The sequence below is a fragment of the Numenius arquata genome, chromosome 9 (genome assembly GCF_964106895.1).
Source record: "Numenius arquata chromosome 9, bNumArq3.hap1.1, whole genome shotgun sequence".
Taxonomy (NCBI): domain Eukaryota; kingdom Metazoa; phylum Chordata; class Aves; order Charadriiformes; family Scolopacidae; genus Numenius; species Numenius arquata.
Genome location: NC_133584.1, coordinates 34,706,175 through 34,733,984, shown reverse-complemented (window position 1 = coordinate 34,733,984; position 27,810 = coordinate 34,706,175). Strand labels below are relative to the sequence as shown.

Here is a 27,810-nt window from a genome sequence, read left to right as displayed (position 1 = left end):
AGCACAGCTTCAGCAGAATTTCTTACAGCTTGCAGATATCATTTGCTCAATGAGATCTGTGACCAACTTTGACAAGTAAAAATGTAAACAACGATCCCAACTAACATGTTCAACCGTTCACCTGACTGAAGTATCTTCTTTCTTCTCTTCAACACAGCTGATATACATAGTGGAAAAGAGGCAGTTAGCAGTTTCTTATTTATATAGTTGGCTGGTAAGGAGTGAAGGAGTTTAATCAATTGCAATTGATAGTGGTGCCTTCTTTACTGATTTAGGCAAATTGGATGCACAGGCTAATTTCCTCATTAACTGACTCAGCCAAATCTAAGGCTCATGAGAGAAGATCGTGATCTAAATACCTCTTCAAAGTGCAAACGAATTTTTGGTGAAGCTACTGTCATTTAGATGCTGCTACAGTTAGGAATTTGTCAGACTACATCACCGCTTTGTTGGATCAAGGCAGATCAGGAATGCTACAGTATTTAAAATAAACTGGATTCTTAGTTTGTCAAATATTTGGTTAGAATAATTCATGCCCCTGCATCTGACTAGCGCATGCAAGCAATGTATGCTAATGATGTGTTGGTTTATCCAGCCAGCTCTGAAGGAAAAATATGATTTGCTCTATTTTCCACACTGTGATATTTGCAAAGACTGTATGACTGTGATAAGCAAAGACAGGAAACAGACAATCAGGACATTGTTCCACTACAGATCACTGACCTTAAAGATTTTGACAGCATAGTAAGGAACATTTGGAATACAATACAGAGAAGTTTATTACAAACCATTTTCAAAATGGAAGAAGGCTGCTTGAAAAAACCCAGCCTTGTGCTTCAAAATTCAGAAGACATGTATGAAATTAGGGCTGTTGTATGTATTTCAACAGCCATCCATAGCTCTTTGTGTATCTTTGCAGCTTTTCTCTAGATCTTAGCAATGAAAACCCATTCCCAGTTAATGACAAACCGAGCAGTTCATCTGTATATATCAGGGACAGGTAACCCTTCACAGACACAGCAATTGTCAGGAGCACAAACATGAGTTTCCGGAACAGATCTCCTCAAAAGACTGTCACTCAGTAGCAAAGAGGGACAGGGACTGATGGAAAAAAAGAGATTTGTTATGAACAGCAGTGCTAACCTTTTTCTGAGGCTTATCAGAAGAGAAGGCAACAAAGTCCTTATACTAGGGTACCCTATCATAACTCTTAATGAGTCATTAGAGAATGTTGTAGGTAAAAGCTTACTCACAATCACTACACAAAGTATGGGAAGGGAAGAGGAAATGGTAACGTTAATCTTTGGTTTAGGATGATTTTTCCTTTATTTGGATTGTAGAAAGACAAGAGCCAATTGTTAAGTATATCCATGGCAAACATTTTTGCATTACTGTCTGGAATTTGTCATTACTATTCTGATAAACTGTCTGATGTTTCTTCTTCAAATCTTTTGATTCCACCACAGCTGTTTACCTGCTTGATAATTTTGACATGTACACAACAACAGTCATGCTACAATCACAGAATCACAGGGGGTTAGAAGGGACCTCTGGAGATCACCCCCTGCCAAAGCAGGTCCACCCAGAGCAGGTTGCACAGGAACGTGTCCAGGCGGGTTTTGAATGTCTCCAGAGAAGGAGACTCCACCACCTCCCTGGGCAGCCTGTTCCAGGGCTCTGCCACCCTCACAGGAAAGAAGTTCCTCCTCATGTTTAGGTGGAACTTCCTATGTTCCAGTTTGTGCCCATTTCCTCTTGTCCTGTCCCTGGGGACCACTGAGAAAAGACCAGCCCCATCCTCTTGACACCCTCTCTTTAAGTATTTTTAAGCATTGATCAGTTCCCACTCAGTCTTCTCCAGACTAAAAAGACCCAAGTCCCTCAGCCTTTCCTCATAAGAGAGATGCTCCAGGCCCCTCATCATCTTTGTAGCCCTCTGCTGTACCCTCTCCAGCAATTCCCTGTCCTTCTTGAATTGGGGAACCTAGAACTGGTCCCAGTGCTCCAGATGGGGCTTCACCAGGGCAGAGCAGAGGGAGAGGATAACCTCCCTCGACAATGTTCTTTCAAATACAACATCTATTCTAGAATGTCTGTCTTTATATCTTATAAGCATATAAGACTTACAAATACAATGGTTTTGGCAACACTTAGACTTCAGCAGTCAGTCATTCCTGTTTCTAGCATGTAAGCCCAAGGCATTGGCGTGAGTGAGTTTGAGTCACGGTCAGGGCAATCTTCCATGTCTGTCATCCACCCATCTCCAGCCCCTCAGGTGGCTGTGACCCATCTCTTTGCGCTCTGCTGTGTGAAATACACCCTGCTAGAATAATGTCACGGATTTGGGGATGGGGTTGGTCACGTAATATGGCTCCAGAGATCTCAGTTTCAAGATGCCAGAAGTTATTTTTCTTATGAATTTGATGGTTTGATATGACTGCAATTTCCTTTTGCAAGAGTTTCAGAACTAGTTTCTGCCATATTTTTAAGTTATGAGCACTTAAAAGAAGCACTGAATTAATTTCCATAGGCAAGGAAGGCATCTGAACTTTCAGAGGAAATTGTAAGCTAGTACTCATCCAGATGCCTATTCAGTTCCCAGACCTTAAATTCTCTTGCCAAATTGGATTTTCTGAGAAAGTAAGAGCTGCGGCAACTGCCTCAGATATCTTTCCAATGCCGCCAGGAGATGATTCAGATACTGTACAGTGCAGCATAGTGGTAAAACTGATTTTCTCATTGCTTTGAAAGCTGTGTTCTCTGGTGAGGAGCATGAGTCCAGCAGGTAGTGCCAAGGATCCAGGATCCACACCCGCTCTAAAATTTAGAAAGTCTTCTAATTAGGCAAAGGTAACCAGTTTATATAGTAAAATCGTTATCCTTGTTTTTCCAATTTATTTTTTTTTTACTCCCATCTATGCTCATATTAGTTAATAGAGAAATAGCATAAATTTTCTCAAACACTCAACATTCTATGTAATTCTTCCTACTATTTCTGTCAAATGGTCACCCTCCAGTGTGTGATACTGACACATAAACATCCTCTTAGGGGATAGGGGTGGGTTCTGTGCCACCTAGCACGTCCTTTGACTCAATTAAACTTCCTTTCTTTTCCAATGTATCTTAAATGTGTACAAAGACGCTGTTGCAGCAAAATGAATCACAGGTTGTCTTACCTCTCTGAATACTCTTTGCCCAAATGGCAGGTAACAATATGTAAGTAGAAGCTTCTAGAGGCAGAGCTCACTAGGGAATTTTTCTATCGATTTCATCAGCCAATGAATCATCATGCATTTATAATGCAGTTTTTTGTGCATATTTCTAATTACAATTTGCACTCAATCCTTGTAAAATTTTAATTGTGGGTTCATTTTCCTGTCCAGGGCTTTTATGAGCATCTTCTAGTAGAAATACTTCTGTGAAATTTCATTTCACTTGAGTAATTTCTCAAGGAACATTTATTGTATGTGAGCTATTGCAACGAGGCATTTATGACACTTGTATATGACTCAGTGCTTGGAAGTACAGTCTTGTCCTTGTTATGTCCCAAGAAAAATCTATGAACGTTTAGCATTGCTTTCTCTAGATGTCTCTTCTGTTATACTTTACACACAATGCAAGAGAAATATTTAGACTATTATGACAAATAGTGTATTAACGTAAAATGCTGGCAGAATTAAGTTTTATAAAATGGAAGAGGCATCCTTTATGACATTACTAGCATTCTTTTTTAATTTCATCAGCACTTTTTTCAGGTACTTTACAATCGACTCTTCAATTTACCTTACTGAAGCAAAGACTGTAGCTGGCATTTGGGAAAGGGGCAATAGAAAAATCCAGGTAAGACTAAACACCAAGTTATGCGGCAATGCTTGAAAGAGATAGTCTTATTGTACGTTTGTGGAGCTAAGAAGTCAAAAGCCACAAATATCTGACAAATGTTTGCAGTCATTTTGGGTAGGCAACAGTAAAACAGACATGATAAATCAATAGAACAAATTGTCAGGCCAGTAATCTGGCTTGTGTTGTGCTGCTTCTCATTAAATGCAGCAGCAATTGAAGAAAAGCTATTACAGCATTCAGCATTGTTAATGAGACATACTATCACAATTAGTCTGCCCAGCAAGTATATAGTCTGCAATTTGGTTACCCTAAAACATTTTTCCAAATAAGAGAATTTAGCAAAGACAAATTTCTGATGGCTACCAAACCTTGAGAAGTTTCCTAAAATATTTGTTGTAGTCTGATATAAAGATGAGCTTTGAAATCTGGCTCTACTTTGGATAAACCTGATCAGTAATAAGATCCAAAGCCAGTGTTTTATTGATATTTAAGCCAATGCATTTTAATATCCTCTTTGATTATCTCCAGCAAACTCTATGTCAAGTCCAAATGCTGCCTGGAGAAAGTGTCAGTTTCTAAATATTTCTCTGACAAAACAGAATGGAGCTTATTTGGCACATCATAGTATAAACAGGCTTACATCTCACAGTAGCTTCTAATTTGAAGACTAAACCCAAATATTATTGGCTATGAATAATCTATAACCTGTAAGTGAATTATATGCCACAGAAAAAGTGCTATTTTGGTTTTCTTTTATTATGGAACATGTTTAAGGAAGTTTCAGGAAAATGTATTTAAGGAAATTCATTGTGCTTATCTTAACGTACCTGAACTATTTAAATATTTTAATTTAAAAAAAGTTTCCTATTTGTTTCAAATACTGTTCAGTAATGTTTGGACTTTGATCTTCAGGTGTGAGGTTGAAGCCTGACATAATTTTTTCATGGTATTTCTCCCGAAAGACATTCAGATATCTCTGTCCAGATCTGAAGCAGATTTAGAGCAGATCTGAGAGCTTTTAAACACAAAAATCTTTCTCTAAAGTGATTTTTCATTTACATTGATTTTTTTTCCCATATCTCCTTTATTTTTTGATAGTCATCACAGTAACATACCATGCTATACAACATTCTTACTTTAGTGTCCTATTTTTGCTGAAAATGCCCGGGCCCTGAGGGCACTGCCAGCCCCTGCTCTCCCTTCTCAGCCTCTTGGGGCTTCCCCCACTCTGCTCATGGCCCAGGACACCACAGTCCTGCCTTCCCCAGCATGGGTCCTGCTGACCCAAGCCCCACCGCAGGCCCACATCCTGGCCTGGGAGATGCCCAATGCCCAAAGGCTGGGACTGCCCCAGTGCACCCCATGGAGCTGCTGGCCCTCCTTGCTCTCTAAAAGAAAGTTTACTCTACTGTAGTATAATCATCATTAACATTATGCCAGGCTTTTTCTTTCCTTACAATATTAGGTTTTAAAAATACAAGAATAGCTCCACCTCCTTCATTTTGCTGTTCAAGTTCTTCGTGTCTACCACACTGATGTCTCAGTGCCTTCCCAGGGAACCACATCTGCTGATGAGTTTATCAGCTCTTGACAACCTTCCAGCTAGGTAACCCCAAACGTCCATACGAGCATTGTTTTGCACTGCTGAGGAACTTGCATCTCTTGCCTACTCTCCTTTCTTCCCCTGAGCTCGCCCAGTTTCACCTAACGATCAGCGTCAACCGTCCTTGGCCACAGGTCTCTGGCTCTCCTTATGGAGACTGATTCTGTTCTTCCCTGCTCTCCTGTCTCCTGTTACCGCCTATCAAAGAAACAAACTTCTGCCTCAGAAATTAACTTTCCCACTAATGAATTGTTTTCTCCTGCCATACCCTTGCAGTCATATGCTTCCTCAGGAGACCCTTGCTCTCCCTCCTCAGCCACCGTCTGAACTCCACAAACAGCCCCATTGCTGATCCTCTGAGGTCCTCGTTTATGGGTTTATCACGAGACCCCCTGCCACAGGCCATGCCACTCCTGTGTCTGCGTGTCTTCACTGCGTTCCTCCATCCTGCAGATTAGCTCCAGCCCTGGCTCAGCAGCCATTCTCACCACATCTTCCTACCCCTTGCTCCTAAACAGAGCCACACTGTCTGCAGGGCTTTTTTCCTGGAGTTACACATAAACACCACAGAGTGTCCTGCACTCCTTTTATTCAACCCAAACTGAAGACTCTTAAAAATCAAATACTTTTTCTTACTGAAAGTTTGAATATATTTTAAGAAAAAAAAAGTGATGCAAGGGAACAGTGCAATCCTTCCCCACCAAAAACACCCCAGCAAAACAAAAACACACATATGCATCCACACAGAACAGAAGAGCAAATAAACTTTAGTTGCTCCTGAGAAGAACCCAGGTAAGTCCTTCTACCATCTTTTACTGCCTTGATAGGAACTTAAAAATGTTGAAAATACCTGCCAACTTCCTCTGTTTCTTGAATTGCAATTTTGAGATTAGGAGCATCAGATTGCTGCACCCCAACAGCATGTAGGTCGTGAGAACAGGAAATGATGATTTGTTTGTGATACATTTCTGGTTTGCAAGGTGCTTGGGAGGATCTTTTAAACAGAAGGAAAGGAGTCAGTAAAAGGCTTGTTCCTTTTTATGAATAAAGAAACTACACTGGGATTGCAAAGAAATACTGTGGTCCTTTCAGATAAACAGTGAACATCACATGAAATAAATAAAATGGATTAGCCTACTTTCAATATATTTAGCTTGATTTTTTTTTCGGGCAGCTAGGGTCAATTATCAGATATTAACTATAATTTGTAAGCAAAATAAACCAATTCAAGTTGTGGTTTTGTACACAGGGCTCTGAAATCTCACCCTCTAACCTTTACATGGATTTACAACTCAGTGATGCATAATAAGTACAGCCTCCACTTAATGAAGCTGGATCTTTATATTTTCAACACTCATTTGGAAAACCAATTAACTCTGGCTCTATTGCACAACTTGAACGGGAAATAAATCAAGTGTTAAAACATTGGTGAAGAGCCAGATTTTCTGAAATCTGGGTACTGATGTGCCCAAGGCTGACTATGTGGTGTGCAGCATTATAGATTGACAACTTCAACTGTCCAAAGCAATTAAAATTGTATATGTTACCCTTGTTACACATGCTAGCATCCAGCAAAACCACTGTACCATATTTATCCTTCAAATTTGGGTTCACGTTCTTTATGATTTATAAGAAGCGTAATATCCCTTCTTCAATCTAAAAAACTGAAGCAGTTCTTTGGTTTTAAATTACATTCAACCTAATTATTCTGCAAGGAGATGTACAGTCTGTTTGGCTGGAGACCACATAAATTTCCTAGACAACATTAACAGGTTCACTGATCACATGCAATGTTTTCAAAGAAACTGAAATTTATTATGGCAAGCCTTACAATATATTTGCTATGACTTTCTTTGCTCTTCCATATTACTTGCATGTATAAAAGAAAAGAGTTTATTCAGTCTCAGGAATCAAAATCAGTCATAGCATTCAGTATTCGTCTAGATGTTTAGTATTACCTCTAGACTTTCATTATTTGGTCCACTCCTGCCTAAAAAAAAAAAAAAAAAGCAGATGTGGGAATAAAATAGAACAGCTACTCTTACCATGACTATCTGTTCCCATTGACTGTCTTTGCCTTAGTTGGTGGTCTGAGTCATTAATCTATTACTGGAACTTAGAAAAAAAAATATGAATAAGTGTCTACAATGACAGGGGTCAAAATACAATCCTTATACAATCCTTACTAACTTAAACATGAAGTGATGTCCATAACTTATATACTTATTACATCCACAACAGTGTTTCGTGGTGTGTGCATATTTCATCTTGAATACTAGCTAGAAAACTTAGTTAAAGAAAGTACAGGTAATTTCTGTTAATAAATTCTAAGTAAAAAGCCATATGACCTGCAAGTTGTGTTCTAGAGAAACATCTCACAATGACAATACAGTACTTCCACAAAATATTTCAAGCACTGAAGTTAAAAGCAGAGAAATAAATTTCATAAGCAACTGAAGAATCCATTATAAATAAAATTCCTTACAAATTCAGGTCCAGGCTTGCAGTGACTGCTACGATTGGAGACAAATGTGAGAGATCTGTGGGTCTATACATGGTATGTGAGTACTTCATAGCAAGAGACTCCATCTCAAGGGCCATTACCATGCTGTTGTACTTGGACTCTGAGGTGCACAGGGTGGCTGGGTGGGTGCCTGTGAACCTGGAAAATGAATTCTTTTAAGAGTGGTTACAAGCACTTCTGATAAATTTGTCAAGCTGGGGATGGTACTCTATGCCAGGAAGATAATAAACAGAACACTTACATTAAAGAAATGTAATTAGAAGCCCATTAGATGCAACCTCAGTAAGCTTAGGAGTCCATTGCAAATGAAAACATAATTAAAGTTTTGAAAATGAGTAGAAGAGGAATAAATGTAACAAAGGTTTATGACAGATATATTATACTGCAGTAGTGAAGACCAAAGTAGATCATCTAAGACCTCCCTTCCACTGCAATGTTTCAGTGCATTGGACAGGCATCGGGTACAGACAACTAAATGTGGCAATCACATCTGGTGCACATTCTCAGTAGTTTCTGAGCAATTACTGGGACTATACGGCTATCAAAACTTATGTTTGTTTGTTTTTAATAGGTCTGGCATAATTCAGAGCAGCTTTGAGATAGTCTTAACTTTGGTTACTGAAAATGAATGAACAAAGGTGTCTCTCTGCTTACATCCTCCCTCCGGGGATGAAGAAGCCAGATTAGGTTCTAGGTACGCTAGCTGGGAAACTCTCAGCTGATAATTCCATTATCACCTCAACAGACCAAGGTATAAAACTATTTTTTTAGGGCATGCTATGATGCTTGCATGGGTAAATATAATCAATCTCATACCAAATCTCTTGAAGACACGGTTATATATTTAAGATCTAGCATAGAAAGGTAAAGACTTTTCGATACCTGACTAATTCTTCTCTGTTTATAGCTAGATGCATCTCATATGAATAAATTCAACTGAGTCCTAACAAGAACATCCCTCCTTCTGACCACACATCACACGTACCTATTCAAAGCTGAAAATACTTTCTTAGTTGTTGGTGAATAGAGAAGAAATTCAGAAATCCATCAGAAATGCAAAGAGAAGCTTTAAACACTGCAATTATTAATACTAAGAACTAGTAGTAAAAGATAAGAACCTTGCCTAATAGAATAAGATTCTATTTCTGGGAAGATTGAACAAATATAGATCATTAAGATAACAGGCAAAAGCAGCAGTATATGCAAAAAGCCTTTTTGCAGGCATAAAGTATTTCAGCTTCTTCTTCTAGTACATTACTGAAATGACCAAAGAACATAAGAAGCAAGGTTTGATTCTACTTTTCACAGTCTATAGCTGAAGAACATACACACACAGACATGACACAGCTGTTCCATAAATAGCTGTTTTGACTATGGGCATCAGTATATTTTTTTATTCTATTTATAATTTCTTTTATTTCAATCATTTTTTTCTAAGCACAGAAAAATCACTGCTCCAGGAACAACATGGCACTGTGTTTTTTTTTAATTCATTGCAGACATAATGTTTATTCTCTTGCTGGCTTTTATAATTGAGTTTTTTCCGTGTTCTCTGCATGCTAAATGATTATAGCATACAGGTGTAAATATTTTCGGCACTCCATTTTTATGAAATTTTGCTTTAGTAAGAGACCATATACATTTTCTGACAGTTTAGCTTATTTTGAGCTCACTTTGTTCAGAAATCTTCAGTGAGTTCCGAGTAGCCCTTGCTTTCTCAGTATTCAAAAAGTCAGTCTCCAAAAACATCTCAAATCTCTGCAAATAAATTTAAAAAAGTTAATTATGATAATTTTGCTAACATTCCCACTCAAGCAAATAAAACTAACTATTTCACAGAGTTTTTGTATCTGATATGGGTTAATCTTTGATTTTTAAGTTCTCTTGCAGGCTAAGCTCAAGTGTTATTTTCTTGAGAAGCAACTATATAATCTCTGAGGATTTTATTTGATTCTTTTCTAAACTTAAGACAAATTTTAAATCTGTCCTTTGGACTGCATTCTTACGTTTATTGAAACAGTTTAAAAACAAATAAATCTGTATCTCATTTTCACCTTTCAGCGCAGTATCTGTTCTGAGACAGCAAAAATAATTATAAGGAATTAATTAATATTTAGTAGCTCTTCTATAGTCACAACTTGAATTAGTGCCTGTACATTACCAAGAAATAAGTGAAAAACCAACTTATTTGGTATGCCCTCGGACTCACAATTTCAAGCGACAAACGTCAACACTAAAATATTTTTTTTTAGACTCTGACTCATTATATCTTTAATCAAGATCTCTGCTCCACTGAAAGACATTTCAGTTCCCCTATTTGTATTTTTTAACTTTTCATTCTTGATTATTGAAATTCATAGATTTTACTTTTGACAAAGGCACAGAATCTTTCGACTTAGTTTTTGGTATGTGGCTGAGACACCTAGTTTGAGAGCACTGTTGCTTTACATTTCTTGTACTGTTAACTGGGAAAAAAAAAGACATTTTCATACATAATTTGGCCTGGGTAAGATCTGAATTGCCCTTTGGTGGAGTTGCTAGGGAAACATGTCTGATAAAACAACATCTATTCCTCGAAAAGTTGGGTTCAGAAAGGTTGAAAAAATCATACTCACAAGAACAATTACCAACAATCACTATCAAAATAGAAAGATGCAATAAAACCCATAGGACTTTTTTCTTGGTCCAGTGCTATTTAGTATTTTATTTAAGTACTTGGGTGGAGTTATTAAATATATAGTTGCATAGACATTGCAAGATGAAATGGTAATGCAAATATGTTGGAAATTCAAACTTATAACCTGAAAGACATCTCGCTATATTGGACATAATGTTTAAAATTTTTCTAAAGCATACCTGTGCGCTTTACGTTTCTGTAATAATATTTGCTTAAATAAAAGATTACAAACTTTAGCTAGCATCTTAACCAGTTCAGACTTCATTTCTCTTAGAAGTGTTTTATCACAGCTATTATTTTCATCTTCTCTCCTAATGTACGTGTATGCACTATTTTAATGTTTATTTAAAGAAGAGAAGCAGATCTTTGAGAATGGCTGTAACATCAGATGTGGAGAACGCCACCACAAATAGTACAACTCAGGGGAAGAAAAGGAGGGATAAGAGCAAGAAAGAGAAGTAGACGTAAAGTACACTGTCTCAGGACACGAAAGATGCAATGTAAAACATTACGCTCTTAGAAATAAAGATGAGACATTTCCAATTAATACGAAAGAGGCAAAGGATTCAAGGAGTGGAATGATATTGTTGAAGATGCTGGAATATTTATTAAAAGAATTAGCACAGCAAATCCAACTTCAGCTGGCACCATATTGTTGAATGAATTAAAACCATGTAGCAAAAATACATTATCTATAACGTCTGATGCAGAAAATGACTATGCAATTCGCATTTAGTATACTAGTGGGGAAAGCTGATTTAAAATAAAGAATAACTTCTGAATCCATGTTTTAAGTTGGGTTTTGCAATCTTTCTTCAGTGTATGTGAAATAACTGGAACTTCTATCAGAATTTGCACCTCTTTTCATGGTGAAAAACTGCAGAAATATATATATAAAATCTCCCTTCACTCTTATGGAAAAAACTGTAGGTACATTTGAAATTACAACACAAGGGTGGGAAAGATATATAAATCTCAGCTAAAGCAAGTTCAACACATTTTTATGAAGCGGTTAGATTTCACAAAAATGGCTATAACATACTAAAGACGAAAGGGAGAAAATAAAATTCAAAGATGAGATAGGCAAGAAAAAGGAAAGAAGGGGAAGTATAAAGAAGTGTCAGTAGAAAAGAAAAGAATGAATGAACAAATGATATAATCAATATTTACTTTTATTCTTCTAGAACTTCAGATTCATATCTGAGATACCTGGGATAGCTCAAACCTTATAATATACAGTGCAACATAAATTAGAGCATGACCTTCTTTCTACCCAAGAGAATGGCATTAAAAAGAACTACTTTCTCCTTTAATATGAAACCACAAGTGTGTAAGTTGAAGAACAGGCAATATTTCCTCTCCATGAGGGCCATCAGGCAATAGGTTGATGTATCAAGGGAAATAAATGAAGCCCCACCACTTAGTGGTGTTTTAAAGACCTAATCAGATACAGCACTTGAGCCTCTGAAGTAGAATGTAATTTTGTCTGAACAGGGAGGTCTAGAGCAAATGACTAAAAAAAAGCTTTCTTAATTTTTATTCAACAGTGATAGAGGATAGGATTTTGTTTTATATTTCTAGATTATTCACCCTACCTACTGCACCCCCCAGTGAGAATACAGAGTCACAGAATCACAGAATCTTCATGGTTGGAAGGGACCTTTGAGGTCATCGAGTCCAACCACAAAAAAAACAAACCAAACCAAACCAAAAAACCAAAACAAACCAAAACAAACACCCTCCCACAACACATCCACTACTACACCCCACACCCACCCACAGACACAAACCAACAGTCTTGGGCACTAGAGCATGCCCTGAAATGTCACGTCTACACGTTTCTTAAATACCTCCAGGGATGGCGACTCCACCACCTCCCTGGGCAGGCTGTTCCAGGGCCTGACCACCCTCTCAGTAAAGTCATTCTTCCTAATATCTAAGCCAAACCTCCCCTGCCCCAACTTCAGACCATTTCCTCTGGTCCTGTCATTATTCCCTTGGGAGAAGAGGCCAACACCCACCTCTCTACACCCTCCTTTCAGGTAGTTGTAGAGGGCAATAAGGTCCCCCCTCAGCCTCCTCTTCTCCAAACTAAACATGCCCAGTTCCCTCAGCCTCTCCTCATAGGACTTGTTCTCCAGACTGTTAATGTCTGGAGACATAATGTATTCTCCATTAATACATTAATGCTTGTTAGAGTTGCTGAAGAGAATCAACTTTTGGACCATGCCAAGTGGATAAAGGGGTACGGATGGATTGGGAGACCCCTACCGCTCTCCCACCAGTGCCTTGTGGTGACCAGGGAGGCAGAACGAGTGTGTGTCTGCAGGCAGAAGGGCCTCTGAGGGCTTGTTGTCCAGCAACTCAGATCTGATTGCAAGAGCATGCCCGTGAGTCTTCTGTCTCTACCCATCCCCACGCAGCACTAATGGTGCAAGAGAGCTTCTGTAAACAAAAAAGACATTGAAGGTCACTCCTGTGCTTACCAATAAGGAGCACAAAGGATATATTTGTAGGGATTTTTCAAACACTTCCACTGAATTTCAGTTATATGTCATTTAAAATAAACAAGCGTATCAGATGTTGACCGAGTTTATATCAAAAGCTAACTTCTTTCACAGACTTAGGCCAATATATATTTTTTAAAATGAATCACCTTTGCTTTGTCACAGCCTATAAAATACACTTAGAATTCATAGTTATATTTAGTAATTATATTTAATTACCAAATTAGTGACAGGCCTATTTCTCAAGGTTGTAGCAGCCCTACCATTCACAATGCTGACACGATGTCCTGTAAAAGTGCCTTTCACAATGACACTTTACTGAGTTATTTACTGCTAAGTTATGTTAACTTTTTCTGAATATGCAGTTGTTCCATTTTAAGTGTATTTTTAAAAATCTAAAATTCTTTGCTTTTTGGAAACAATAAATTACTATTTTCAATAACTTAATGGAAATACTAAATTATTTGGGTTTTAGAAGTTGTCTGCTCCTTGGAAAATGGAGTCAGCAATTTTAGGCTGTTAATAATATCAATAACGTACCAGGAAAGCTCGTCAAAAAACCTGTGCAACCTCTCTGCTATAGTCACTAGTCATCTATCCAAAAATGTTTGGACCATCAACTAAAGACGTGGAGGAAGTGGAAATGAAACGGCATTAAATATCAGAGTCAGGAATGACCTGGAAAAAGCACTGACTGTATTTGTTCATGTCATGAGTACTGAAAGAAAATATTATGTACTGAAATGCATTTGAAGAAATGAAGGCATTCCCAGATAACTGCACCAGACAGCTTCAGGACTGTGTCACAGGAAATATGGAAGGTGGGGTTAGGAAGTTTGTGTCTGGAAATAGCAAGGAAATTACTTTGGATGCTGTAGTTAACAACACATTAGCAGCAATTCCTGTAGCCTTTGTTGCCTGAGAAACAGAATTAAGGTGAAAAACACCAGAAAACATTTCTTGAAGGAAAATCAAAAATTCTCTGAAAGTGATGAGGAAAAAAAAAAAGAAGCCTTACTACGGAGGAGTTTTCTTGAAAATCTCAAATCCTCTGGACTGGAGGAATTCTGCTTACATTGAGTGACACTTGTCTTGAGGACGCACATGCTGGTGGTTTCCTTAGTGCAGGACTCAGGTCCTCTGAGGTGGGGAAATCATTTATGCACCTGAGAAGCCACAGGTCTCCTCTGTAGTCATCTTTGATGAACAAGATTAATATTGTTTTTTCATAAGCAACTAGAAAAAGTACATTGAAGGCCTGACTTTCCAAAATAGTCTATCACTAATTAAAAAAAAGATTATCAAGATGGGTGGCACATGGGCAGTAGGACTAATAATGAAAACGCCCACGTGGTGAAAGGAATTCCAGCCACTAAATAGACCTGATGTCTGGTATTTAGAATATATCACTACAAATGTAAAGTCATGATTAGCACAGTCACGGAGAGTTCAAGGGAGAATAGGCGCAGTCATAAACACTAATAGCACTTTCTACAGGATGGTGAAAAATACTTAATATTTCACATGAAAACTCAAGCTTTTCAAATGTTCCTACAGTCTTAGAAATTAATTTTGACCAATGAACTGACAGCAACAACAGTAGAGAGGTGTCTAAAAAAGTCTGAAAGATGTTAACTTCATTGCAAGTAGCTAAATTGAGATGACTTATTTCTGAGTATTAATATCTTGTTGTCAGCTTTGAAATCATGGTGATTTTATGGATGAGCTAACTTTCAAAGATTGTTGTTTATCTACACTGCTCAAAGACACTGGATAAAAATAAACAAATTTACAGCCCGGAGGAGAAAATCTGTCCAGTAATAAATAAAACATTTTCGGCTCTATGCATTCTAAACCTCATGATTAACCTTTATCTTGAGACAAAAGTGTTACTCAAATGCAAACAAGATCATTTTTATTATTCAGCAATATAAAACCACAAAGATATTTGTAAGAAAGCTGCTAATTAAGTCTACCATCCACAAAAAATCAAGCCTGTTATCATAATTCAGTGTTGAAGCTAATTTCATGAGTTATAGTCAGAATAGAAAACTAGTGGTTGGAAAACTATTTATTTCCAGAAACACATAAACATATCAAATGATTAACTACATACAAACACAGTACATTTATTAAACTAAATTTTATCATATTAATGGGTGTATAATCAACTGTAGGGTATAAATTTTTAAGTCTTTCCAAATAAATTAAACAAAAATGAGGGGAGAGGTAGGGGGGGAGGAAGGGATCGGCTATTAAGATCATAGAAAAAACACAATTCCCTTTGATTTTAGTGACAGGTTTTCCTCCATGGCAATTGTGGAACAAGGTTGTAATATGGGTAACTTGGAGCCTGCACACAACTGTGTCAAGTATATTCACGACCCTTAATCACAAGAAATTTTATGGATCTACAGAATACTTCACAAATTGGCTTTTGTAATATATATGTTAGGGTCAACTGGATATTTGCTTAAAAAAGGACATTAAATAAGATTAAATCCTATTACATAAACCTTGCTTGCTTTATAATGCCTTATTAAGTAGGCGTAAATAGGATTTATGCTAATCCACAAATTTATACCATTAATCCTATTTTACAGTGCATTTATTTCTGAGGTTTTTTTCCTATTAAATACTACAGTCCTTTCAACATTTTCTGAGTTTATTAGACGTTCATGTAATAAAATAGCAAGGATGATCGCTTGGATTAAACATCTTGCCCGACCTATACAATTACGATTTGTATGGTCATTACCTGACACTAGAATGAGTGATGAGCATTTGACAAAGACACGGCAATTTATTAGCATTGCCTGCTGGCCTGAGTGACACTTTTATATTACCTCCGTTTTTCGTTCTGGAGTCTTTTCAAACCTTTGGTTTCTGATTAAATTCTAGGACAGGCAGTTGCTGCAGCCTCTAAAATATGCTTTTGAAATAGCTTTGATAATGTTGAGTCATTCATATATTCTGGCACATTCTTTTCCATATACTGTATGTTCCACTCTTTACCTTACACCCTTCTGTTCACAAATCACTGTCACTAACAATGTTTCACTGCAATCAAAGGGCTGCTTATTTGCACAGCACATGGTCACTAGGTATAAGATACTATCTAAATACAGATTAAACATAACACTAGCATACACCCTTCTAACATTAATCATTCAGGATTCTTGGACAAGGCAGCTATTAATGATACAAAAAGCTGCTACAAGAGCAGGTACAACACCAGCCATTTTGGTTTGAAATTGCCCCGTATCCTAGAAATCCCCTTGATGTAATACAGCCTGCATTGCAGCTACGTACTTCCCAGGCTTTGCCCTTCCTTAAGGAATAGACTCTGGAGCCCGGGTACTGTGAACATATACACCCACCTTTGTATTTTTTTCTGTTAATAAAATCTATGGGTGCTTCTTTTCCTACCTCTATTAAAACGATACATTACTTTGATTTCAGTCTGGCTCTTTTGGCTGTAGTATAAAACAAAGGAGAATTGCTAATGAAGTCGAAGACTTTTCTGCATATTAAAGTATTAATATATGTTCAGTTTGAAATAAATGCAGCAAATCCTTTTAGTTCAAATCAAGCTCCTACATATGTACATTTATATAAGACAGTGCAGAGGCATACATTTTTTGTATATAATATAATAAGCTATATTTATTGTATATTATATTGTTGTCATAATTGGGACTCCAACTTGGACTGATGATAATTGTATTCATCCTAGAATAGTAATTAAAAATTACAGTCTGTTCTTTTTTAGTTTGTTTCACTATAAAAAATATGCAACTCCAAAATAACTTCAGTTTATAGTCATCGCCTCATAGTGAAGCTAATGCTGAACCGTCTGTTGCACTGTAAAGATCACAATCATTACAAGGAAAAGGAACGAATGCTAAACTACATCTCCTGTTTAAATTCTTATATATGAGTATATATATATGAGATATATATATGATTCTTATATATGAGTAATTCATTGAAAACTAAAACCCACAAATAGTTTCAGATTTAATAGTTATTCCTTTTAAAATATACTGTTCAGCATGTAGCATGTCTAGTGTTAACAACGCTTTGCCAAACATATAAATGAGGTGCAAAATATGCAAATACTGCAGACAGACATCATATATATCAGTAATGAAGATGCCAGGAGATACTGAGACCATGATAATAAGAAAGACCACTTTAATGAAGGAAGGAGTTTTTTGAAAGGGATTTGTCGTGGTTTTGACCAGATTAACCAAGCAGAATGACAGATGCCCGCCCCCACAAGGAAAAGAGAGGAGAGGAAGAGATAAAAGAGATTTATGAGTTTAGAAAAAAACTAAACTACTTTAATGAAAATATTAATAAATAATGAAATAATAAATAATAAAAAAAAAAAGGGGGAAAAAAAGTATACAGTATATACAAAACCGTATCAAGCTCCCAGGGTGATGATCCCGTCACCAGCAGGCACTGGGGAAAGTCCCAGACTGGACTCGGTGATGGACAGGAGCTGGATTCCGGATCTGGAGTCAGGAATGCTCGGATCGGGATCAAAGGCAGACGAACAGACAGGGTCCTCCTCAGATGTCGGCCATTGAAGGAAGAAAGATGACCCTTTGATCCCTCAGCTTTTATACTGAGCATGGGGCAGATGGGATGGAATACCCTGTTGGTCAGTTTTGGGTCATCTCTCCTGTCCACTCCTCCCTACAGGTGTGACCCCTCTACGCTTTTCCACTTCTGACCCTCCAATGGGGCAAATAACAAATTGATCTGACCTTGGTTGTTATGGCAATAAGTATAAGCAAGGGCCTCTCTGCACACCGTTCCTTGGTATAATCAGGTCTTATTACTATGAGAGTGAGCAGTTTCTGAACAATATGCTGTTAATTTCAGAGTTTAATTAGTTAGAAGAGGCCCAGCTAAAAAGGAAAAATTACTGAACAGAAAATTAGTTCTGTTTTAGCTCAAACCAGGACAGGATTTCAAGTAGGATAGGTTGAATGTTCAATAGAATCTTTATATTAATTCATAGTAATGGTTGAGACTGCCCTGGAAATTAATTTTCTATTTTTTTATTTGTAAAATGTTAGTCAGCAGCTTGTGTTATAACTGAGCCTTATTTACCACTTTTTCCTCCCCTATCCTGTAACAGCTACCTAATTACAAATAACCAACACAGTGTTAAAATGATAACCAAGAGAAAAAAGGAGCTTATTTCCTTCAGTGATGATAAAATTTTATTGCAGAATCGTCCCCTTCGGACTTCTGACAGTTTGCAATGACTCTACGGGCTGCTCTCAGCAATGTTCTTTCCTCTACTCCATCAGCACCCAGGGGGTACCCAAGGGCTCCTCAGGAATCAAGAGGCAGCAGAAGACACCCCTTAGATGTAATCTTTACAGAGCATAAACCTGCATACTCTGCTCCAGTCTCCTCACTGCGGCAGAGCGGGATTTCAGCTCGATGGTGGGTCTGTTAAAGTAGAGGACCTAAAGCAGACCTCCTCCACCCTGATCCTTATTTTGGTCAGTGATATGAAATAGATCTTGTGTGCAGCTTGGGTATATCTACATTAGTGATGTAAAGTGCCCGAGTGGTTCTTCTTAGGTCTGAATTTGCCTGGCCTCTATGTTCAGTGTCTGGTGTTACTGAAGCAGTAACGTAGACGTGCTCGTTGTAGCAAGTTTATTTTGTGTTCTTGCTTTGGTAGAGCAAGTTACTGCAGAATATGACATTTTTCTTCAGTAAAATGTCACCCATATATATATATATGTATATATACATATTAACAAGGATACAACGTGAATTAATTCACTCTTGTAGTAAATCTGTAAAAGATCATATTTGTACTTTGGTTTGTATCACTTTTGAGATTGAATGTCCTAGAATGTCTTCTTTCAGCCCCATCAGGTCAGTGGTAAGCTTCTCCATTCACACAGGGACTCTTTCTTGATCTTCAGAGATGCCTACTCTTAGACTTCAGAGGGGGTTCATATTTTCAGGAAGCCTAGACCAAGTGGCAAGACTAGGCACCCGTATTTCAGGCTCATTATAGTTTTGTTAGGTGCCATTGTGTACAACATTGTACTAAGCCTAACTCATGACTTATCTTTTGTTCTTTGCATCAGATTCAGTGATAAGGAGTCATCGTATTAGCACCTGCTACGCAGCCGACTGAAATTAATGCTGACACAAAATCCTTCTTTCCAAAGGTAAGAGAACTATTCAGCCTTTACTCACTCACTTGATCTCAGCAAGTGCAAGGGGAAGAAGATGAGCAAGTCTGCAAACAGCAACTTATTTTTACTAGCCTCCTTGGAACTTTAAAATCTGGAAATCTCATTTCAAAGACACTAATATTTTGTTACTAACCGGAGTTCATAGTTACATATGGGGAGAGAAGTAGTTCAGAATATAGAAATATCAACACTTTGACTTCTTTCCCATGCCAATATGATTGTTTTAATTTGCAGTGGACATTATTTGACCAGTACTTTTCCACATGGATTCTTATTTTTGACATAGTTCACTATTGAGGCTCTTGATCTTGTAAAACAAACTAATATAAAGCAGTGATTTAGTTTCATTACTGGCAACATCTCAGTGCATATTTCCCAGGACTCTACTATATCACACTATACATTACCTCAGTTGAGAGCTTTGGGGTTTTATTTTATTAAAATGTTAAAATACCAGCAATTTCTCTTTTAACTATAAAGTACTTTGTATGTACAGTCAAAAGTGGTCCCTGTAGAAAATGTATTCTTTGTGGAGAAAACCCACAGTTTTAACATTTTCTTCGCATCATTTTTCCAAGAGAAGGTAGCTTTCATTTAAAAAAAAAAACACCAAAAAACCAAAAGCCCAAACAAAAATATCTAGTAAGAACTAGCATATAACTTGAATTAATTCCGTGTGGCAATTAATATACTACCAAGACAATACAGTCTGCTTAAAACTACTAAGAGTTGCAAAAAGCAGCAACTTTTAGTAGTTGTTACTGTCCCCCAGGACTTGGGATGTCCTTGCATAACGCTGTAGCACATAAGAGAGTTCCCCTTCCTGAGAAGTGGCCAGTTTGGACAACTAATAAAAGCACAAGAGTATTTGATTTACTTGCATGCCTAATAAGAAATCTAGAATCCATATATGGTCAATAGAGATAGAGTGTTTCTGAAGATAGATTCTGATTATTTGTTTCGAAACAGTATCCAAGGAACTACATCTAGATGGGCATTATGGAAAAAAAACTATGCAGCGTAAGATAGTTCTCACCTCTGAAAAAGATCAATTTTATGCAACTGTCACAAACAGTCTCTTTCCTGAATTTTGCTGTGATAAATCCATGCCTTCACTGGAATCATTCCACATTTACAATACCGTGAGAGCAGGACTCAGGCTCCAGCTGTTTATTTCATTGGCAAAGAATTCCCCATCGCTGCTCTATGCTCTATCATATTATGTTCAGTAAAAGTCAATATAACTATCAGCAATGGTAACTGGTAAGCTTAGATCACTACAAATAACTGGTTTCATATATCTATGACTTGTTACAGATGCGTTGTCTAGAAAGCATGCCTGCTGTAGAGAAATGTCCAAAAGCAGCAATTTCTATTTTAATAAGAAAATGTAATATATATAAGATCACAAAGTGGTCTCCACAAAAGCATGGTTGGACTAAAAAAACATGCCTTGTATGCTTCTTTGATGGTAGTCTCCCCACAGAAGAAGTCCTTCCCTTATTTTAACCCTGCTCATTTTTTGGCAGGAAGGCTTCAAGACTCTAAATGTTCTGGGATGAAGAGTCTTTCATTATACATAACTATAAGTGTATTACAAGGGATTTCTGTAGTCCTTGCACACCACTAAAACATAAAATCATTTATAATCAATGTTGATGACAACTTGGCTTTTCCAAATATCTACGTACGTAAGCCAGAAGTTTGCCAGAAAAGAAGCAGTAGAAAGACTGTATTCTGCAAAAAATAGGGTGCTTTGACTAATAATACTGACCTCTAAATACCAGAAAGCGGAACAAATATAAGTTTTTGGCCAAAAGGTCTTGCATATTCTTTGTACAAAATGACAAGTGCACAAGGTCCTTCATTACCACTTTCAAGTGCCCCTGACAGGACATTGCTATTCCCTGGCCTGTAGATTTCTTTATTTTTTATTTTATAGCAACAGACCTGTTCCAACAGCTTCCTGGTGTGGTTTAAGATTTTTTAAAAACATTTATTTAAATAAGCATTTATTTAAAAACATGAGTCATAGCATTTGTAAATGCCTTAGGTTACTACCACTTTGAAGACATTTAGGATTGCACTTGCTTTGAAGCACAAGTCTGCATAAATGCCTCTTTAGATACTCAAGTCTGAAATTCAAATTCTCAAAACTGCCATTGCCACATACCACCTAAGCCAGAAATATGTGAGATTTTATCAATAAAATTCTTCAGATGTCTGAAAATCAGTTTCTGGGTGTAACCAGAATTGTCTTAATGTTACCTTCCTGATACAATAAACTCCAGACCCTACCCACAAAGTAAATCCTTTATGGTTTGAAAGGTCTGAGGTCTTGCTTACCATTACTGTCTCCACACTGAAGATTATTGGTACAGTGATATCAATGTGTGATATTATTTGGTTATTTAGTTATGTGTATTTGTAGTACTTGGAGTTGGCACTATCTAGAACAGGCTGGACATATAGTATTCTGCTTCACAGTTTCCCACTGCAGATACAACTTCTCAGAGCATCATGAATCATTTAAAACTTCTAGCACTAAACTGCAGACATTCTAGTAGCATTTATTAAAAAACATGCTTATTTGAAGCAGTAATTGTTCTGCTACCAGGGCACAACCCTTCATAACATCCCTTTAACGTTTTTTTTTTATGAAGATAGAACTTTAATTTTTCCAGTAGCTACAAAGTGTAATGCATGAGCACCTTTCCTCATTTGTTTTTCATCATGTATTGCTACCCAGAGGCAATCATTAGCTAATTTTCTGATTTACGGTTGCAGTTTATGAGCTTTAAACAATGCTAAGCCATTATGGTTCCATTCTGAGTGCTATGAGAGGAAAATAACTGTCCTTTCACTCTAAGTTGCATAAAAAAGTCCCTCAACCTATGTGCTTCTAGATGCTCTCACATCTAAAATTATTATTACATTGCCTTGCTTGCTAGAATTAACCCTAAATGGTGTTTAGCCAGCTGCTTCCTCCTAAACTGCAGAGAATCCTTACTTTGCCACCTACCACAATGCAAGGATGCAAAATGTGTTTATCACAGGAAATAACAGCTATTGCATACTCAGCTTCCTAGTGAAACCCATGTTGAGAAGCAAATTGGTTACTGCTGGTTATTTTGGTTGTTTTTTTTCTTACCTGTCTGAGATATCTTTTAAGCATATCGTAAAATGCAAGCAAATAAATTAAAGTGTAGCATGTCTGTTGCCCTAATGAGTACTGATAGGTAATGTGAAAAAACGCTCCTCTGCAGGTTAGGAAAGGAGCACAGGGAGATGATGGCAGATGGGACAGTGCAGGGGCTAGGGATTCTGATAAAGTTACCAAGCCTTTCTGTAGCTTAGCTATGACTTAAAAATCTCTTAAACCTAATATACAGTTTATTGCAATACAGGTATTTCTCAAAAACATCCAAGTCAACTGAAGTTCTGGAAACGGAGCAAACAATTTCTAAGAAAAAAAGCATCTGGGACCACAAGCCTATGGTGCAATTTGAAACACTGAAGTTGGAATTTTTATTTGTAATCTGAAAAAAAATGTATTAGGCATGAGTTATGAAGCTGCACCATCAGACAGCTAAATTTTACACCGCTAACTTATATAAGATGAACCTCAACGTAACTCACATCTTATAATTACATGTATTTTAGCAGAATTAGTGAGAAAAATAACGGATCAAACCTGCAGAGAAATATAAGATGTTTAAGAATCTCAATCCTAACAGTTCATGACACTGCAGTTCGTTTTAAAAGTGGTCTGAGCCGGACTTTGACCCCGGGCAACTGCTGAGCAGCAGAACAAGGGTTGGGTTGACCTTAGAAGACTTTACCATACCTCTAAGTGGGAGGGTGACAGCCAGTAAACCCCAGCTACAATTGCTGCTGGGGTGTGAGGGAGTATGTTCTGTATTCCTACTTTACTGGAGGACCAGTTAAGACACACGGGTTTTATCCCTTCATAAAAGAGACAGAGATCTGCTCCACTACCGCTAGATCATTATGTTCAGTTCTTATATCCATGTTTCAAAAAGCACAGGGAAAAGCGGTCGTGATTACACAAGAGGTCAGACAAGATAATTGCAGTATGTTCTTCGACTCCCATCAATGTAAATCTTCCCTGGCTTTAACCGAGCAGCTGCATATTTTTGTTGTAGCATACTACATATTACTCCCATTCTAACTAAGTATTGCTCTGCATCATGTGATAAAGCACAGTGCCCACATGAGGCCCGCTGGATCCTTGTCCGGTGTGTGAGAGTTCCCCAAGTAATCAAAAATTAATCCTCTGACTGACTGTGCCAGGTGATCTGTCCTTAGGTGTTTAAGAGGTGCCGAGAGGCATGTGCTTCGTTTTAATGTTATCCTCGATTACCTGCATAGATTCAGTGGGGACAGTAAGAACTGAAACGCGATGCCTAAATCAAACCCAAGGGTCTCAGCCCCAGACAGACTGTCCTCTTCTCTACAACCGCTTTTACAAAACATAGGAAAAATCTAAAGGCTTAAAGACATGAAGAGTTCCTCTAGAGGTCCAGCCTCCAAAGCCTAATTTAAACCACTGCAAGCCAGATCTCAACCGCTGCAGGATAATCCTACAATCACGCAGTCCTCTAATAAAACATTGGCACACACTTGCTTCTTTTGGTCACTGATGAAGAAGTAGTAGGTACTCGATAAAAAGCTTGGGCTTATGCAGATACAGTGGATGTGTTTTGAATAAGGGGGGATTTTTCATTCCACTTTCTTCATTAAAGGCATTTGGTATAAAATTTAGGGACTTGAGTTGAAAAATGAAGAGCTAAAATAAAATGACTGGAAATGCAATTTAAACTATAGTCTGGATATCTTCCGACTGTCTTGTAGAACTTAAGGAAAGAATGCAAATGCTCTGGAGAAGGGAAAACAAGAACCTGTAAATCTGTCCTGTTGCTGATGAGATACTGTAGTAAAGAAAATAATTTAAGCCAGTGCAAGCTCTTACTTAAATTAGCAATAATGAAACATACTGAGACAGCTTGCCTAGTTTCATTTTTGGATAATCCTGAAAAACGGCACCTTTCTGTGACAACAACGTGTCGTTAATTTAATGATAACTTGTGGAATGACATTTTATCTAAGGCAGAAACTTATTTTGAGGCTTTTACATTTTGGTGTTACATTTAAAAAAATAAATTTCTCTGGACATTGAGTTAGCCACAACTGTTTGAAAATTAACAACCTTTTTAAAGACGACATTATTTGACATTTTTCAGAAGAAAAAACCATAGGAGTGTAAAGTATTGCTTTGGTCATTATTATTACTGGCCAGGATTCTGACTATCCCCTGTATCAAACAGCTCTCACATTTTCTGGAACGTGCCCCTGTGACCTTATTTGTTTTCTTCTTAGTGCCAGGCTCTCTCGATAATTATTCTGATATTACTGGTGTCATGATTCCGTCTCTGTGTATGATCCTAAGAATGTCACCTTTTCTTCACCTGCTAGTTTAAATAATCACTCAAAATATAGTTAATTTCTTGCACAAGAAATGGACTATGGACTTCTCTCGCAATTTATAAGTGTTTCCTCCCTTCTGCAAAAATTTTGCCTTCGTCTTACCCCTACACAAAACACATAATAAGAACCACCAATTCCTCAGTCTGCCTCCTCCTGAAATTATTCTAGGGCCAGTTTTGACTATAACCCTCTTTTCTCCAATAATAAAAATGTACTTCCTGAGTACTCTTATTCTTGCAGATTACTATAGCACTGATGATATATGCAGCAAACTGGTCTTCATCCCAGCACATTCTAGAAGTTGGTACTTGCAACTTGTTACTGTCATCAGTTTAACACATACTAGACCACTATCAGAAATGTGGTGGACTCCCCAGTATTGCCTCAATGACTGAACATCTTCACGTGCGCCCATATATATCTTGGAGTATGAGTCACTGCCTTCCTTAAATCCTGCAGGGGAAAATGCAGAACTTTGCTGCGAAGGATATTTTTAAAGCTGAGTTATTTATTCCCTCCTATGCATGTGATTAGATGGTATTTTGAAAGTAAACGTGAAGTCAGTAAAAAGTGTGAGGATGCCCTGTATCTGACTCAGTAGCATACATTCAGATGGGGTTTAGTGGATTGCTGCTCCAACACTGCCACAGGGCTTCAGATGACTCAAAGCACAGGCAGAATATTCTCCTACTGGCTCAAAAGCTCCAGAATTTAAATACACACAACCACATCCAAACAGGATTTGCAAGTTCAGCTCAAAACATTTAGTATTGCAAGTAAGTGTTAAAAGCGAGCCCAGCAGAATAGCAGGTAAGTGCCCACTTATCTTTCTCTAGTGCTACTTTATTCTGCTGCTCCCACTGCTGGTTGGTGTAAGTCATGGGAAAACAGGGAGATGCTAGTGGGAGTAAAGTGCTCCTAGAAATAAAGGATGCTCCAAGGGCTAAATTGCACATAAAAGAATTGAATAAAATTGTTAATTGTTCAAAGCATTTCAAAGGTGGAGTTTTTTGTTTCTTGCGTGCCTGGGGATTTTGTGTGATTGCTAATACTAGAAGCATTTAGGAAGGAGGAAGATGCTTGTGACATTTCTTGTCATACCTTGATTCTTATTAAACTAGCTTTGTTTTATCTCTTAGATGCTTCCATTTGCATTTTTGTGTCTGTTATTATAGCTCCCTAGCAGAAAGTAGTACAGATAATAGTTGTGCCTCTTTCATTAAAATACATAAATAAAAATGTCATAAAACTGAGTAAGTTTCTGCAAGTTGCCTCCCACACTAGAGCCATAAATTGAACTTGGATATTGGTTTGAAGAACAAGGCAAAAGACATTTAACATCAAGATGCTTAGTGTTGGAAGTGGGAGGATGACATGCTTGATCAGAGACCGCACATGAAGTTTTCAAAATGCTATAATAGACCAATAAATTCCACATGAATGGTTAGTACATAATGCATACATTTGGGACATTAAGCACAAAGGCCAGGAAATACGGTCAATCCGTGTGACAAGCAACAATGGATACTTTTCAAATCACATCAACAACCTTCAGAGGGTCGAAAACAACAACAAGCAAGCGGATTCATTCATTGCACATTCTTGTACCAGAGAAAAATATTTGAAGGTCTACCTGTATTATTAAGCCAGTTTTAACTATTTGATTTACATTCTTTTTCATAAGCCCTTCTTTAGCCATGCCTAAAAACTTGTAAGATAGAAGTTATAGATGGGACTACAATTTGAGCCCAACAGAAACCAGTTTTTGGTTAAACTGGTATGTGGTTATTCAATGAAGAATGAACCAGAGATGGTTATTCACTAGATGTGGTTATTCAAAATAGTCATACCCAAATAAGTTAAGGGAATGGGTAGTCTAAACTGCTGTCTGGTGACAATTAGAAAGTGTGCATCTCATTGATGTTGACACCATAAATTATAGTCTCAGAAAAGGATGTATTTTTTTAATTTAAATGGGAGATGGGATTTTGGGGAAAAAAGAATGGACTACTAAAATATTCCAAGAAAATAATCCAAAATTTCTGAAGCTCAGTGAGCAATTACTTGCTAATAATATGAATGTATAGATCTTGGACAAAATACCATCCTCAGTTGAAAAAGTATGTATCTCCAGAGGAAGAATTTCACTGTGTTTCTAACATTAAAAATTTATATCACACATAATGTGAAGGTCTGTCTGTTTAATTTTTAAATTTTGATAAAAACTTCAGCTTGGAATTTTGCTGGTCTTTAGTGATGTGACAAAGATAAAGAGAAAGACGCACAACCTCATAACACATCATGGCTTCAATTTTTCCATCACGTAAGGCCTGATCCTGCAAGGCATTAGCTGTTAGGAAACATTCTGCAATGCATCAGGTTGATTGAATCATTCAACTTTATACGTTTCAGAAATACACATTCAGAGGAATTGTACTAGGTATCATCCATTACGAACAACGGACCAGTCTTGCTCAGATATAAATAGGTTTTAGGGCATGTGTGTGAATGGCCAGCCCTGTCCTCAGGTTAAGCTAATGGGACAACAAGGTGAGAAACTGCTGGACGTTGTAGACAACAGAAGGAGAAGAGTAGTTGGCCAGTCCTGACTTGGCCTAGACTGACAAGGCAACAATGCAAGAAAACACTACCGGAAACCATGGAGAGTGAAAAGGGAGAATTAGGTAGAATAATAAAATCACTCCTCTTCAGGCATGCTAAGTCCTTTGGCACCCACTGAATTTTATTTGGTATTGAAAGAATTCACAGTATTTCAACGTCTACTGTTTCTTATTTTTCTATACTCACAGCATCTTCTCCCATGCACTCCTCCTCTCCAATTTCTCCTCCACTCCATTACTTTGGTTCCCTTTTCTCCTCCTTATGAGCGACCCTTGTTCCTCAGT

General features: G+C 37.5%; 1 protein-coding gene across 2 annotated transcripts in view; it reads right to left on the bottom strand.

Annotated features, from left to right (window-relative positions):
* KHDRBS2 (KH RNA binding domain containing, signal transduction associated 2) overlaps positions 1–27,810 on the bottom strand; it is a 387,275-nt gene that overhangs the window by 68,379 nt on the left and 291,086 nt on the right. Inside the window, exon 7 of one of the 2 annotated variants that reach the window (XM_074153323.1) lies at positions 21,060–21,066. The exons of the other annotated variant lie outside the window; for it this stretch is intronic. Coding sequence (XP_074009424.1) covers positions 21,060–21,066 — 7 coding nt within the window. The remainder of the gene's footprint in view (positions 1–21,059; positions 21,067–27,810) is intronic. 2 annotated transcript variants of the gene reach the window in all.